The 16,082-nt window shown below is 47.2% G+C and overlaps 1 protein-coding gene across 3 annotated transcripts in view; it reads left to right on the top strand.

Annotated features, from left to right (window-relative positions):
* The first annotated feature begins 707 nt into the window (after positions 1-707).
* The window catches only part of SH3PXD2A (SH3 and PX domains 2A), a 273,110-nt gene continuing 257,735 nt past the window's right edge, over positions 708-16,082 (top strand). For all 3 annotated transcript variants that reach the window (XM_068400244.1, XM_068400245.1, XM_068400243.1), the window contains exon 1: positions 708-841. In XM_068400244.1, coding sequence (XP_068256345.1) covers positions 770-841 — 72 coding nt within the window. In that variant the 5' untranslated portion in view covers positions 708-769. The remainder of the gene's footprint in view (positions 842-16,082) is intronic.

Here is a 16,082-nt window from a genome sequence, read left to right as displayed (position 1 = left end):
CCTCTGTGACCTTCCTCCAGCTTTGGTCCTTTTGTGGCTCTGCGTGGGTTCGTGGGCCAGGGCAGTGTGGACCTCCCCAAGCGGTGGCCGGCCTTGAGCTCCAGCTGGAGCCTGGTGGGCTGCGGGCTCGGCCCCGCCCGCTCGCGGGTTTCCGGCGTGACCTTGGCCGGCCGCTCCGGGAGGGTATTCCGGACACTCCCAGGAGGGATGGAGGGCCTCGGGGGCATCCCGGGCGGTCCCGTCCCCCGGGCTCTCCTTCGGGCTGGGCTGGAGTGTCTCAGCAGCCCCGGACCGAGGCGGAGGGTGGGGTCCCGGCCGGGGTTGGGGGCAGCTCACCCCCGCCCCGGCCTTCGCTACAGCCCCGCGGGGTGTGAGGGGGCACCCGGAGGGAGGCCGCTGGCGGCCGCCATCTCAGGGCAGGCCTCGCCCCCCGCCACATGGGGCCGGTGGCTCCCGGTGCCCTCGCGTCCCGTCCCGTCCCCCCGGGGCCGCCCGGAGGCGGGGCCGGCGGCCGGGCCCTGCCCCTCCCGCCGCCGCTGCCACCGCACTGGCCGCGCAGCCTGGGGCAGCGGGCAGGGCGCGGAGCCGGGCCGCCGCCGCGAGGGGGGAGCCGCTGCTGCGGCGCGGGGCGGGGGCGGAGCCGGCACCGGGGCACCCTCCCTCCCTCCCGCCTGCCGCGCCGGCCGGCATCGCCGCGGCGGGCAGCGCGGCGGAGGGTGCTGCCAGCGCCGGGAGGGAGCGGCGGAGCGCCGCCGCGGGCTGCGCGAAGATGCTGTCCTACAGCGTGCTGGACGCCAACGTGGTGGATGTGGAGAAGCGGAGGAACCCCTCGAAGCACTACGTGAGTGACGGCGGGGCCCAGCCGAGCCCCCGGTCCGCCGGCAGGCGGGCTGCCTGCCCGCGGCGGGACGGGACGGGGCCGGTGCGGTGCCCGGAGCGCGGAGCGTGCCCCGCCGGGCGGGAGGCGCTGCCTTGGGAGCCGTCCCCCCCGACCTGGGGCCGGGCACCCGCCCCCGGGCAGCCCTGGCCGCCGCCGCACCCGCCCCGTGTGCCCCTGCGGGAGGCAGGTGAAGAGGCCGCGGGGCTCCGGGCGGCGTGCGGAGAGGTGTCTGGCTATGGAAATGCAGGTCTCTTTCCTCACCCTTTTTCATCCCCTTTTTGGCTGTTCCTTTTTTTTTTTTTTTTTTTTTTAATGTTATCATTTTGAAGTTTCCTTTCCTCCTGGAGGTGGATCTTCCCTTCTTGCTCAGCAAGATCCAACACAGGATGGGACAGGTCTCTCGGCTCCGCGGTTTGTCACCATCCCGGCCACGGCACTACAGAGTGTCCGGTGGGGAGCGGGGCAAGCCTCTGGGTCAGTGAGCCGGAGGTGCTGAATGCATCTTTACTCGTTTTCTCCCATAAGTTACATTGAGACCGTTTTTGAGGGGGGAGCTGGTTTGCATGGTTATCAAGGCAGACTCAGCGTTTGGGATCTCTTTCATCTCACTTTCACACCTTACTGCCAATAACACAGCATCAGAGGAGGAGTTTTAACAGCCTCCCAGACTCCAATATTGCAGGGTGTCATGTGGAAGTGTCTTTGCCTGCAGGAGTTTGCAGGATGCAGTGGAGCAGCTTTTGCCCATCCACACAAGTAGAAAAGGCATCTTTTCTTCCCTCTCTGGCTGTTTCTGGGTTTTAGTTGCACCAAATCCTTTAACTCTTTCCTCAAAATATAGCCTGTATTTTAATATGCAAAAGGTTGGATTTTGTGTATAGAGAAGGTAAATCATCCAGCTTTGGTGAGGAAAAGCCTGAGGGGGTGTTGTGTCTGGTGTGAAATCGCTCTGAGTATAGTGGGTTTCCTGGCATTGCATGTCTGCCAGATTTCTTCAGAGCTGGTCAGCATTTGAATGGGTTGCCTGAAAGATAAGGCCAAAGATCGGACATAAAGCTTTGTATTAGCATTTCATATCGCTGAGCTTTTTCCTCTAAGGCTTAAACCATAACCCAGTTTAAGGCTAGAGGGCACTATGTTGCTGAGAGATGCTGGTTTGTGGATGTAAAGCTGAAGCTCTCATCTACCGTGGAATTAAGCGTTTTGTGCCCAATTCATAGGAGTGGAAGTTTTGGGTCTCGTGTCCTCTCCGGTTGCCAGCTGGACCTGTACATTCAGTCTGTTACTCATTCATAGCTTCCAGGCGGGAAAGGCTTCTTTAGCTATTGCAAGCTGCTGCTGTGAGTTGTGGCTGGCACCACTGCAGGCTGTTATCTCACCTGAAAGGTGGTGGCAATTCAGCATCAGAGAAGTACATCTGCTAAGCACAAACATACACAAAAGAACTGGTAACAATACCTTCCTGATTGCTAAGAGAAATTGACGTTTTTAATTTCTTGTTTGTTGGAAAATAACCAGAAAACAAGGATTTAAATCCTGTATTTACAGTTTTGAAAGAAAATATTTCCTGTGTTTTCCTGCAGAAACACATCTGTATTCCTTGATAATTGTAATTGCATTTTAATAACAGTAACTAAACTGTTGCAAGAAGCTCTCTTTAATGTTTCTAGTGGCAAATCTATTTCTTCCCCTTCACGCTTCTCTCCGTATACCTTTTCTAATATTGTCTTCTGCACAACAGTTCCACATCCCTTTGTGTCCAGTTCTTGGCCAAAAAATCACAAACCAAATGGTTTGTTGGGTGACTAGTGTTGTGTCTGCCTGTTGTCCCACTTACTCTCAATCTCTGTACAGTATTCAGCACAATAGGGTCTTGGTTCACAAACAAGCATTTCAGTAATTCAGTTAAAAATAAGTCATCCATGTCCTTGTGCATCTCTTTCTTTTAGATGAGTGAATTAGCCCACAAGTCCAAAAGTCTTGGACTCTTCATTTCCTAGATTGCAGTTAGCTGCAGATGCAGGTGCTGCAGCCGTTCTTCTGGCTTTGTCTGGAGTAACTCACTGAGGGTGAACCCGTACTGTCAAAGAACTTAATTCCCTGTGTCTGATCCATTGATCACTGTTGGTTTGGTTCTGTGCTCTTTTTTTTAACATGAAACAACTATTTTCTTCTGAAATGAATATAAATGTGATTTGGAATTTAGTTCTCCCCATTGCCTGTGGATAGTTTGGAGAGTGCAAAGCTTGGTGCTCTCTGCCTTATGTGGCTCTGTAATATCAAAAAGCCTTTCTGCCTCAAACGTCTGTAAACACCTTCATGCCATGCTTTAAGGCCACATGACATGTACCTTGGCATCAGATTAATGTATTTCTCTGGTGGATGCTGAGAGAGTGTCGCAGGCATTTTAATGTGAATCCCTTTCCTTTTAATTGTGATCTTTCAGGGCCACGGTGGAGCCTGGAGAGATGAAGGCAAGTCTTAGGCATTGTGGTCATGTGGAGAGGGCTAAATGTGAGTAGCACATAAGCCCCTGCACTGCTTGGTCTAGATGCCAGGAATCATTCCCTGGAGCAGATGTCTTTTGTGATATGAGCATAGCTTTTGACTCAAGAAAGTAAAAGAAAGAAGGTGGCTTTGCATATCCTCTGCTACGATCCCTGTTTTTGAAACTTCTGAAGAGATTAATACCTCACTGGAAGATTTGCAGGGCTCTGCACATGGGAGGAGATTAAAATCTTGGATCCAGTGCTATTTGATAGCAACTCAGCCAGCTCTCTCCCCCTCCTTGGAAATTGCTACTAGGGAAGGAATCTGCAATGCCTACTCTGCATCCCTGTCAGAAGCTGGGTAGCGCAACGCCACGCAGTTGGCGGGGGGCCCTGCATGGCAGCATGTGAAACGATAAACAGAGGGTTGGATCGATAACCACGTGACTCTTGTGTGGTATATCTCTAATATAAGCTACTGCTGCTCTTAACAGCTTTTGACTTTCCAAATTAATTTCCTGTTCTTTCTACATACTGCTCGTCTTTTAAAAATTGATTTGCGATTGATAATACTTTAAAAATGTTAAATCTCCTTGCTTTCCCCCTTCCCTTTTCTTTTAAGAAGAACAATGTCAGGAAGGTCAAGTCTGGGTTTGTTGGAAAGACCCTTGGTGCAACAGGGGTCAAACATTGGCTGAGCAATGCTGTGGTGAAGCTGGGTGGATTAGGACGTTGCAGTTAATGGTTGAAGGTGTCAGTTAATCATTCTGAAGAGAAAAAGCTGGTAACAAGAATCTAAATCCCTTTTCCGGCCCATGCTGAGTTTTAAACAGTCTGAAAGTCCCTTCTCTCAGTTGTTGAAGTTTGATCTGTTTATGGAGTAGCTTCTCTGGCTTTTAGTCTGAAATTGTGATTGTCTGAATTAAACATGAAGTGATCCCAAACCAGAAATGCATTCTCTATTTAAAAAGACCCACTGCTGATGCTTGCCTCCTTTAACCATCCATCGAGGAGCATAAACAATACATCCTCCTCTCTCTCTGTTTTCCAGGTTACCTTTAGGCAGATAGCTTACCCTTTACCCAAATGTCTGACTCCTTTAGAAGCCCTGCAGGGTGTCTCTGCCTACCAGCTGTGCCTGATCCTGCTCTCAGGGAGGTGAGAGGGGGTTAGCACCCTCACCTGTTCACAGCTTTGCAGATCCTAGGTGATGGCAAACATTCATTAGAAGCCAAATGAATGGGATCCCCCACCACCCTCCCTGACCACTTGCTCTTCCGCAGAGGGCTGAGTAGTTACTGATGTGCATTATCTCACTAGACATTTATATGCTTGAGGTCATTTCTGAGGTCTCTAAGTGTGCCTGTGTTATCCCAAGGGCAGGGATGGATACGTCAGTACACATTTCCTCTTCCAGCACTACTCTACGCCTGTTGCAGTTGGGTTTTCTGTGTTTTTCAGCTTTGTACAGCATGGGGGGAAGGTAAAACACTCTTGCTTTACAAGTGGCTGCCCTGTCTCTTTCCAGTTAGTGAGGTGCATTGCTGATTTTAGTCACCTGAGATGCCTGAATACTGTCCCAATTCCTCTCTAGGGTAATTGTTTCCTAATGCCATGTCTGAATGTCTCGAGATCACTCTTGTAGGAGTCTTTCTGCTGCATGGATATGGTTGCTAACCTCCTCGGGGCACTGGCATTGCTGAATTGTAAGGGATTGAGTCCTGCTGTGTTGGGTTTCAGCACTGCTCCCAGGAGAATGTGAGTGTGCTTGTCACAAGTGACCTATTGTAAAATGTCAGCTCGGTTTGAAGAAAAAACTTGTACTGATAGAGTCAAGCTCTGTTCCTTGTGTCTTAGCTGCTCCTGCTTAGGCTCAAGAGCGACTCAGATGCTGTCAGGCATCTTCGTGGCTTTATTTCTCTTTGTTGCAAGTGGCTGGTTACATAAAGGCCAGCACTGACGAGGAGGGTCTGGACATGTCATGGCTTTAGTGGCAAGGATCTTTGTTCCTGTGGTGCTGCCTCATTGCTACCATGGGAGAAGGAGCTGATTCCCCCTGCTTGGGTCATCAAATGGGTTGTCCAGTGTGGCCGTGCCTGCAGGTCTGAGTTGAGGAGCTCCATGTGCCACTTGTGCTTAGGAGTACCAGCCGCTCAGGGGTAAGAAAGGCTCAGCCTGGCTTTTTTTGACCCTTTTAATTAACAGAGCTGGAGACTGTGAGCCAGATCTCTTCCAGAGTGAACGGGAAGTTACATACCTGGAGCTTACATGGCTGATGTCCGGCAGGTAGAGTGCAGTGAGGGTCCTCATGTGAATCAGAAGGCCATGTTAGATGAGTAGATGGAGTACCTATTCAGGACTTAAGACCCATTTTCTGCTCCCCCCTTTCCCCATAAGACACACTGTGTGGCTTTCCTGCCAGGGGCCATGACTCACTGGCCTGAATTATTATTATTACTATTATCTTTGCCTGGGATCCTGGGAAAGAGCCAGAAAATTAGCAGGCTGCTCTGTGACTTCATCGTTCCTTAGAACTGAACTTCCATGCATTGGCAAGGGTTATGTCAAAGGTGGCTGTGATCCCCTGTGTGCATAGCAGAGGAGACTTCAGGAGAAAGCAGACTGGGATAAAACATTCCCTCTCCCTTGCAATGGCTTTCTCTGTATGTAGACCACCACCCTGCTGGGGCAGACATAGGTCTTTAGGGATAATTTCCACTGCTTTGCCTGTTTTAGATGCAAATCTTATGATTTTGCACACTACAGAATTTTTTAATATCCGATGAAACATGTCAGGAAGAAAAGAAGTCAGTATTTCTGAAATATCTGGAAGCTGTGGATAGACAGTTCTCTGCAGGTTGGTTCAACTCTTTGCCCCAGTTCCCAAATGGCCAGAGGAGCGGGGGCAGCAGGAGGGAGATACCAAACCTTGCTGGTCCAAAGCTTCTTGCACCCACAACTACTCAGAGGACTTCTCTCTTCCTTATCACTGCAACCAGTTCTTGATAAAAATGTTGCTTGTTGAAGTGAAATTCTTCTCTAGCAGCAGAGGTTTTTGTTTCAGTGTCCTGTTGGGTTTTTTACTTTTCAGGCACCATTGGTTTATGAGGCCACCATAACGTACAGGTTTTTCCTATTCACTGTCTTGAGAGATTTACTTTATTCCCTTTCTCAGCATCCCCTTAGCCTTCCAGTGCCATACCTGCATGTGATTCTCTCTCTTGGAGGTCTCTTCTGTGTTACCTTATCTTAGGAAGTGCCCACAACAGGCACAGTCCTTTGAGCTTGTTCAGAGCAGGTTTGCAAAGTAGCTCAGATGCTTTAGGCATCTACCTGCTTTTCATCATGCGCTGTCTGGCAGTTATTGCCCCTATAACTCAAGGCTTCTTCAGCAGGCCGTAGGGTAGCCCAGCAGATTCAGGAGCACTCACAGTCCTTTCTTCCAGCAGAGTTGTGGGTTGGTAACATTCAGCCAAGAGATAGTAGTATCTAAATTCAACAGTTTGCAAAGTAAGTGGCTGTCCCCAACCTTCAGAATAGATTATAAACCAGCAGAGAGACAAGGTAGTTGTCCTGATTTGTTGTGGTCAGGGCAGAATGAAATAATGCAGAAGGCTTTACGTCCAGGCTGCCTGTACTGGCTCTCCTGTGATTGAGCCTGCAGCAGGCTGGGAGAGCAGCCAAAAGAAAGCTCAGAGAAAAGCTTTTAGCAAGCCCATGAGCTTGGGGTAACAGCTCCAAAACCCTCCAAGTTCCATTTTAAAAGTGATGAAGATGCCACTGTTGGCTTTCACTGGGACTTTGTTACCAGGGAGATGTTCTAGGAGAGAGCGCAAATGCCTTCAGCTGCTGTGAGCTGCACGAGACCTCTGGCTTCATAAGAGCCCAGAGTGGGGTAGGTGGGTGAGTGGGTGCTGGGGCCCACTTGTGCAACACAGCTTGATGGGTTGTAGTCAAAATTACACCAGTCTCACTGCTTTGAGCTAAAAGGGAGAGGAATGGAGGGACTAAAATCATGCCCTTTTCCCAGAAGGGCTGACTGGAGAGAGAGACGAACAGACATCCCAAGGAAGCAAGTGGTGGAACAGGAAATGGAGCCCAGACTTCCTGCATCCCAAAGCAGCCCCTCTGTTCATCCCACCCACACAACCAGCCCTTTGAGAGATGGGCAGCTCAAAGGTATTGCCCTCCTCCCATCCCTGCGAGGTAGGGTAAATGCCACTACCCTCATTGGGAAGATGAGGTTAAGTGGTTGGCCCAAGGCCACCCATGAAACATGTGGCAGCATTTTCTATTCTTTTCTTTGGCTTCCAAAGCAGTCTTGAAATTTATCTGATAAAAGTACACAGCCTGAAAAAATACTACTGTCATATTCTGTCATTGTCTTCTTCAAAACCCATTTCCCATTTTATATGGATTAAACAGGAAGAGGGATTCAATGTGACCCTACCTGAGGCAGGAGGTGACGTACAAGCTCTCTAATTTAGTCATTTGGGAGGAAACAGCTGGACCTTCTAATGTGAGATGATTTTCTTTTTTTTTTTGATCTTCCTTTTTCATGCTGTATCCTATTAATCTGTGCCTGCTCACGCAAAGGGAACTGGTCCCCAGTGACCACAGAGAAGAGCAGGATCATTAGAGGGGGCTGACAGTACTGTGCGTCGTTTGGCATTGTGAAGCTGAATGCTTTCTTGTAGCCAGAGCTGACACTTTCTCGCCTGGAGCGTGCTGTGTAAATATTACAAGAAGAAGGCAGAGAGCTGCACAGTAGCATACTGTTTGAAATTGGTGGTGTCTGCTGCTTAATCAGGTAGTGTCAAAACCAAATACAGTCAAGTCAACGGAAAAAAACCTCCCAGCAACTTCCCTGGCCTTGGCTCACACCTCTAGAGGCTTTGTTGAAAGTTTTACTGAGAAGTTTGTAATTACTATGCTTTTTAATATAGTGCATCTCCCTTTGTATTTACTATTAAAGCAAAAATATATTTTCCAGGATCTCTTTGTTATGCTTTTCCAGGCAGGGACATAATCACATTTGGGTGGAGGGGAAGGCAAAAGGAAACTAGGTGGATTTCTTCACCTGAAAGGACTTCAAAGTGGAACATATTGCAGCCTAGTTAGAACCTTCCCAATTTAGCTTGCTCACTTATTCTTTGCACCACCCTCTAGGTGAATATATAATAATCTAGTCAGTCTTTCAAACTCACATTCACTAAATGTCAGTAATATGGTATACTCCTTGTATGTATTTATAAATATGGGTTTTTTTGGAATGCATAAGAGCCTTTATTACAAAGCAAGGATGCTTTTGCACTAAAACATGTGCAGACAGACCTGAAAGATGGTCCCTGCGCCGGGCTGTTAAGACAAGCGATGACACACAGATACAGGCAGGTGGGGGCAGTGAGACAATATCAACTAGCTGAGCAGGTAATCATCCCAACATAATGGTAACCCAGGCTACTGTCTGGTGGTCATTTAGGCATCATTACAAAGAATGGGCATGAAGGAGGATAGTGTAATAACACTTTAAATTGCCCTGGGGGGGAGGATAGAGCAGAGAGATATTCTATTTGTTGTAGTACCTGTAAGTGCTTGAACGTGGTGGTGTTAACTGGTGCTCTCAAGCTTAGAGTGACCTTTGTGACAATCATAAAGATTCTCTTCTTGATTTTATTGAGTTATTGATTTCGGCAAAGCTACTCCTTATTCCAGTTTTTGGAAGAGGAGCTCAATGTGTAGGTAACTAACCAAATCCTTAGGGAGGGAGCATTCTGCTTTTCTGGGCAGAATACACATCCCCAAATCTGTGTCTTCATCAGAATTTCACATATTGCACTAGTATGCTGCAATGTATTCTTAATTGCTTTTAATAGTCACTGACTACTCTAGCACAGGGTCTGGATGTACCATGGCTTCACAATAAGGCTGTAATGCTGTATAGTAACATTCATTATTATAATGCAACTTCTTTAGTTTGTGATGGTTGACTTGTTGGATGGAATAAAATATTCGTAGACTTTAAGTGTCCATAAATATGTGTGTGGTCCCATACATACTGTGTTTGAAACCTAACTAGCAATAATTATGTTTTGATACGTTGCTGTTACTGTTTCTCTGACCAATGGGGTGTGTTTTATTTTTTCCTATAAACCACGCTACCTAAACGCAGTGAGCACTAAGCTCCTATGCTCTCAGCACTCAGCAGCATGATTTTATAGGCTTGATACAAGCTTGTTTGTGAGGAAAACATCCCTATGCATGTTCATAGGGAGAAACATGCCAAACCTCTACTAACCATAGCTGTGTTTAAACAGGAGCTCCACACTGCAATTCTGTCTCCTTTACCGAAGTCTTTCATAGCTGCCCCTGAAATACTGGAAGCGTGGCTCCCCACCATCCAGGACATGCCTATAAATGCAAACTGTAATGTATAAAGTCCATAAATCATCCAGAAAGGTTTGAACTAATGTCTGGTGTGATGCACACAAGACATTGTGTAGTGTGGTCAAAGAGCTCGCGTGTCCCTTTTACTGGTGGTGTGGCCTTGGATCGTTTGTTTAACCTCACTGGATCTTGGTGTGCTCTGCTGCAAAGCCAACAGGGTTTACTCACCTTTTATAAAGTGTAAAGATGCGTGTGTTACCTAAGGGCTGACTGCTAGCTTAAGCTTTGAAACCCCTGAGTTTGCATCATATTCCTCTACCAGCAGGTCCATCCTGGGAGCAGCAGTTGCAGAATGGCAAGGTCATGTTGTTATCTGGAAATGGGAGTCACGGTGTTGCTTCCCTAACAGCATTCTGCAGACACTGTAAAGAATGGGATGGTATAAAAGCTACGTTCCCCTCTGAGCAAAGGTACCTTTAGGATGCCAGCCATGCTTGCTGGCTGTGAGCCTGTTCCTCTAGGGCATTCCTTCCCATCTTGGAGCCCCAGGGTCTCTACAGGTATTTGGGGTGAAGCATGGAGTATGGTCTTTCTGGGAGCAAGGCACTTGGCAGTAGGCTACTAGCTGCTGCTGTCTGATCTCTCTCTGGTGTGTCTGTATTCCCTGTCAGGAAAGCTTACCGGCAGAGGTTAAATCTTCTTGCCAGGTATTCTTGTACCCTCAGGGTTTTGATGCAACAGAGAGCATCTGAATTACGATTTTCCTAACTCTGTGAATATGAGCTTTCTAATTGCTTCCTCAGCATGCCCAGAGATTTTCCTGCTCTGGCTCAGTCTCTTCTGTTATTATTTATAAATTAACCCATGCATGTATTTTTTTGTGGGTAGAAGGTTGTTCCTGATTTTCCCCTCTCCAGCAGGTGCAAGCCCACAGTAGACTCCTGTGACCTCAAGCAAAATACTCTGAAAATCAGTTTTAAATATTTTTCCATTCCCCGGCCCTGTGAGTTCTTTGCTGCACTGTCTCTGAGCTCAGTGTATTTCCTTTGCCTGAAAATTTGGCACTCTGACACCTGCCTCATCTCAAGTAGCCTGAGATGAGAGATGGTTATTTGTGGGATAGATGCTGCAAGAGGCAGCTGAGCTCCCGGTCTTCAGCAGAAGCAGGGCAGCTGGCAGAGCCCCTGCTAGTGCGTAAGTGGGAGGCCTGCAGTTTCCCAGGGCTGTCACTCCAGCAACTTTCACTGGCATTAAAATCACTTAAAATTTAAAAACAAACAAACAAGGATATGTGAAGTATTTTCCTGGAAGAAAGCCACGGAGAGCAGATTAAGTGCATCTCCCTCCTCCCATCTCCCAAACATGTCACAGGAAGAAAGACTGGAGTTCAGCAGTTTCCTATGTGGGATTAAAACAGGCTCTGGAGCTGGCTTCTGGGACAGGACAGAGGAAAGCCAGGAGTAGGAGGGAAGCTCTGTGCATGTGTGTGTGTGTGTGTGTGTGTGTTTTATGTATCAGGTGAAACTGTCAGAATTCCTGAACCAGCGTTGGTGGTAATATCCCTTTTTATTAACAAAAGGGATGCTTATTTTCTGTTGATAACAAGAGACTAGAGCTGTTGGCTGAAGTAGAGAAGAATAAAAAGTGATTCTGGAGGAACATCTATTCTGGTTTTCCATGTACCAAGGGGTAGCAATCCTCTATCTTCTGCATTTTACAAGCCCTGGACATCCTTAGCAAGTTTGTTCCTTTCCCTGAATACAGATAAGTTTTCCTCGAATGCTTCAGCAGAAGGTGTTTTACAAAGACAACACAGGATGTTTTACTCAAAGGGAATTTAGCACAGTAGCCAGCCTCCAAAATACTCTTATTTGAGGCATACGGAAGAGTCTTACAGCTGTTATTGCTCAAGAAGAGATTTTCTGTTTAATCTTTTGCTGCTGTCTTTGTGATTGTAACAGTCTATGTCAAAACTCTGGACTGGGGAAGCAGCTTTCCACCTGTTTCTGAGCTGGGCAGCTGTAGCTTGTGTTTCATCCTTTAATACAGACATCCCCAATTTGTAAAGATAAGTATAAATAGTTCAGTTTAAACTAAAAATATTTTAAGGTGAATTTGTCATGGGTAACAACCCTTGGAGATGGCAGTAGTCAAGGTCTGGGCAGAAGAGTCCATCAGTCTGTCTTTAAACCTCTCTCTGTCCTCTTGGCATAAGAACTGGTGGCTTTTTGTACCTCAATAGCAATTTGCTAGTGGCACTGGAGAGTGACAGTGTGTACTGGTGTGCGAGAGGCACCGCTATCTCCGAGGGAGTCTCCTTTTTTGAAAGAACTGAGGCTCTGGCCCAAGTGAGCGGGATCAGAGGATGTACAGCCTGGGGATGGGAGCAAAGCATTGCCATTCAAGCCCTTGGCCTCACCGCTGAAGGTGTTGGCCAAATTGCCTGGTTGTGGCAGTGCTGGGTTTTCTACCGGTCCTTTCAGCTGTGAGTAACGCTGTGTATCTCTGCACCCTGCTGTTGGCCAGGGTGAACCTTGGGATTACTGTTTTACATAATTCTTCTTTTCTTGTGTTGGGGGGGTGTGCGAGTGTTTGGTAGGAATTGGGGTTTTGATGTGAGGCTTTGTCAGTGTATGCATGCGTGTGTTTTGCTTCTGTTTTAACTTCTGTGTTGCTCTGCGTTTGAGCAAGAAGAGGGCGTGGTCAAAGAAGTGGGGTGGAAAGCAGAGGTTTGCAAAGGATCTTTATGTCCCATTGGAGCTGATGCCAAAGTTCTGGCCAGACCCTACGAACACTCTTTTATTCTTTCATTTTTTTCCCTTCTTCTGAAAAGCTCTAGTCTTGCCCACAGCATGGGGTTATTTCCCATTGTCTTAATTCTGGAGTTCTAGATGACCTTCCAAATATAGTAGAGCTGGACTCAAGAGTATCTTGTGGACAAGCACCAGGTCCTTCCACTAGGTTTTGAGGGTCTGTAGCAGGACTGAGAGTATAGCACAGATGTGCTTATTGCAGCCTTTGTGCCTGATGAGAGGTGACACAAAGGTTTCCCCATGTGCTGCGGGCTTCGTGGGGCTCTGCCTACCACATTATCATACAGCGATGCTAAGCCATCAGGGCTCTTACTTACCTGGTGAGTAGAGTGAGATCATTCTCTACCAGGCACTGGCATTTATGGGATTCCAGGTGTCCTTGTGTTGTGATCTTGTTGGTGAGGAGCTGAAACCTCTTGGCTATTTCTTGATGTGTGAGAGGCGTTGGCTGGGTTATGATAAAGACCTTGACTCGACCAAGTGGAGGGTGCAACTGGCCGTGTGATTTGGATCACAGGGGACTTGAAAACTTTCTAAGGAGTCACATGAGGAAACCATGTCATGTCCACTGTTTCTATTTGTAGAAAGGTAGAGACTGTAGGCAGTACTAACACAGGACTGACAGTCCAAACGTGATTGAATATGTGTTTTATCTGCCAGCACCCTGTCCTGCCTGGGCCTTTATCAATCATCTTCTGCATCTGGTTAACGTGAGCTGTAGCAGATCTGGGTCAAACCCCTATTGCCAAAAGGCCAACACACTGTCTTTGCTGCGTGTTGTGACAGAAAGGGTTAAACAGGAGGTGATGGTGGCTAATAGCTTGCTTTAGGCAGTACCACAGCAGCGAATGCTGAAATGACATGGGAAAGCTCTTTAGCTGACGTCCTTGCAAGCCTCTTGGTGACATCAAACTCCTGGACCTTTTCCAGCCGAGTTTGGCCTTGCCCCAGTGACAATAGATGTTAATCTGTTGGCTTGTCAAAAAAACGTGTTAGTGGTTTTTTTACAGACCCATTTCCAACCCTCAGATTTCCCTGCTAGTAAACACAGCATTATGTCATTGTTATACCAGGAGCCAAGAACCAAAGCCAACTTTACAGTTGCTGTCGTCAGCAAACGTCCGTTCACTTTGGGGCTTTATCTGAGTTCCCAGGCTCACTCTTCCCACTGTTGCATGTGTTCTGGTCTCTGTGTCCATCAGAAGCCTACGGATGCTTTATGGGAAATGTGTAGGGTCTAGCAGTTGTGGCTAACACTTTGCAACCTATTTGTCTTCGATGGGGTTCCTGTACCTGTTTAGCAAAGATGCCTTGGTTTGTAAAGCTTCATCTCCTGGTGACTTTAATCAAGAAAACTCTTGGATTCATGAGTTCCTGCATGCAAAACAGGGTGAAGGGATTTGCAGCCCAGCCTTGCTCCTAATTGATAAAATAATAGTCAAGTCATAGCCAGGGGCAATACCCTGCCCATGCTAGCTCCTGTTTGTTTCAAAACACAATAGCTGAGTTCCTATTAAAAAGACTGGTTGTCAAATTGCTAACATTATAAATTATCTTCCTTAGCTTTCAGAAACAACACTCACCACAGATGAAATAAAGCCACTTATAACTTTCTTGTAACTATTGTTCCTTGTTTTGCTTCTAGACTTATTTCCAGCTGTCTCTGCGAAGGATATGAAAGTAAAAGATACCTTTAGTGGTTGGGAGCTAATCTGCTTAAAACAAACAAGTCTTCCATCCTTAGCTCTAGCCTGTCTTCTGGGGCTGGCAACAGTCCAATCCTTCTCATACTGAGATCTGACTGAAATGATGTCCCAGATCAGCTGAAGGAGTATAGAAGCGGAGGAAAGAGGAGAGCGATATGCTTGTTTGAATGCAGATCCTGACTACTTCTGATACAGACACAGATAGATGATGGAGAGGAACAGGTTCAGCCTCTTGGCAATGGTGCAGGAATTATGACATTCTTGGGTACAAGGTGGAAAAAAATTAAATGTTTTTTTTTTTCACTATGTAATTAAGCTGTGCAACACCTTGCTGAAAGGTGGTATGAAGGCTGAAAGTATAAACGATTCGAAAAAAGAACTGACAAATTTCTGGGGACAAGACTGACTGCTGTTAAACACAGCAGTCAAGTTATGTGGTTGGATCAGAAAGTCTGTAATCTACTGATTGCTAAAGACTGAGCACACTGTGTTCTCTCTGTTGCTATTAAGCAGTTACCATCTAGCTTCATTAAAAACAGGGTACTGAGCTTAGATAAAAGTTCACTTTGGCCCAGCCTGGGTCTTCTGATGCTTTCACAGATGCCACTTACCTGTATGGCACCAGCTCAGGCTTCTGAGGCTTGCTGTGTATTGCTAATGTTAGTGAGAGCTGTTGAGTCTTGACCAGATGAAGTTAGGAAGAACAGTGTATGCAGTGAGGAAGTGAGCTTCCCATCATCACTTCCAGCTCCCTCCTCTGCTCCATATGCTTTTTTTTTTTTTTTGATCCTGTCATGTGTTTATGGGCTAGTGTCACACATCTGGGCCTTGGCAGGTCACTTTCTGCTTCCCAGCCTTGGGTCAAGTGGCAATTTATTTTTGTAGAGGTATCGTGTCTGGTATTACTATTAATATATATTCAGACTTTGAACTTGTCTAATGCCTTTCATTCAAGGATCCCCCAACACTGTGTGTCAGCACCTCTTTGCGAGGTAGGCAGATCAGACAGGGAAAGCAGTGTGTGTGCAGCAATATATCTCCTGGCAAAAGTGCCTGCTCAGAGCCCTCACAAGACTAGTGAATAATTTGGGCAGATGAAAGAAGTTTTCTTTTATGGCTGGAAGTATTGCATGTGGGTTATGGTACTGTAGAACATAGACCTGGGACAGACCTACGTCATTAATGGTGCCACAGGCATGTTGCATTCCCACACATGAACCTTGAAGGTGGCTGGGTTGGCTTGATTGGAAGCTTCAGACTTCTTCTGATGGTTAATAACTTCCAGTGTAGACATTTTTATTGACAACTCTCCCATTTGTTCTCGTGCCAGTATTGTCCTTTTGCATAAACAGGTCTCATCACTCAGTTTCGTTTGACCTCTTGTCCCTCTTCTCTCCGCTATTTTGTAGGGAGTGATTGTGTCCCTTCTTAGTCTCCATTCTGCTGAGCTGCTCTGGCCTCCTCTTGTAGAAGAGGCCACCCTTGAAGGTGCGTAGCAAACAGGTTTCCCTGCCCCACACTTCTCACAGTCATTGCCGTCGGAATACAAGTGAACTGTTTAGCCCAGGCAATGACAGCAATTCAGTCTGGGCAACTTTAAGCATGTAGTGGGTTAATTTGCAGTGTGGAGAACAGCCTTGCCCATGTTGGCAGTGGCTGGATGCAGCCACCTGATCTCAATGGGGTGATTTGCCAGATGTAGTCAGGTGTGGTTTGGAGGAGGTGGGCTCCTGGGTCTGTCCTGTCCCTGAGCTGTGTGCTGCGTCAGCATGAAGGAGGATGCTTGTTGGAAAGTAACTTGTAGCTC

The sequence above is a fragment of the Nyctibius grandis genome, chromosome 4 (assembly GCF_013368605.1).
Source record: "Nyctibius grandis isolate bNycGra1 chromosome 4, bNycGra1.pri, whole genome shotgun sequence".
NCBI lineage: Eukaryota > Metazoa > Chordata > Aves > Nyctibiiformes > Nyctibiidae > Nyctibius > Nyctibius grandis.
This window is presented reverse-complemented; position numbering and strand designations above follow the sequence as displayed.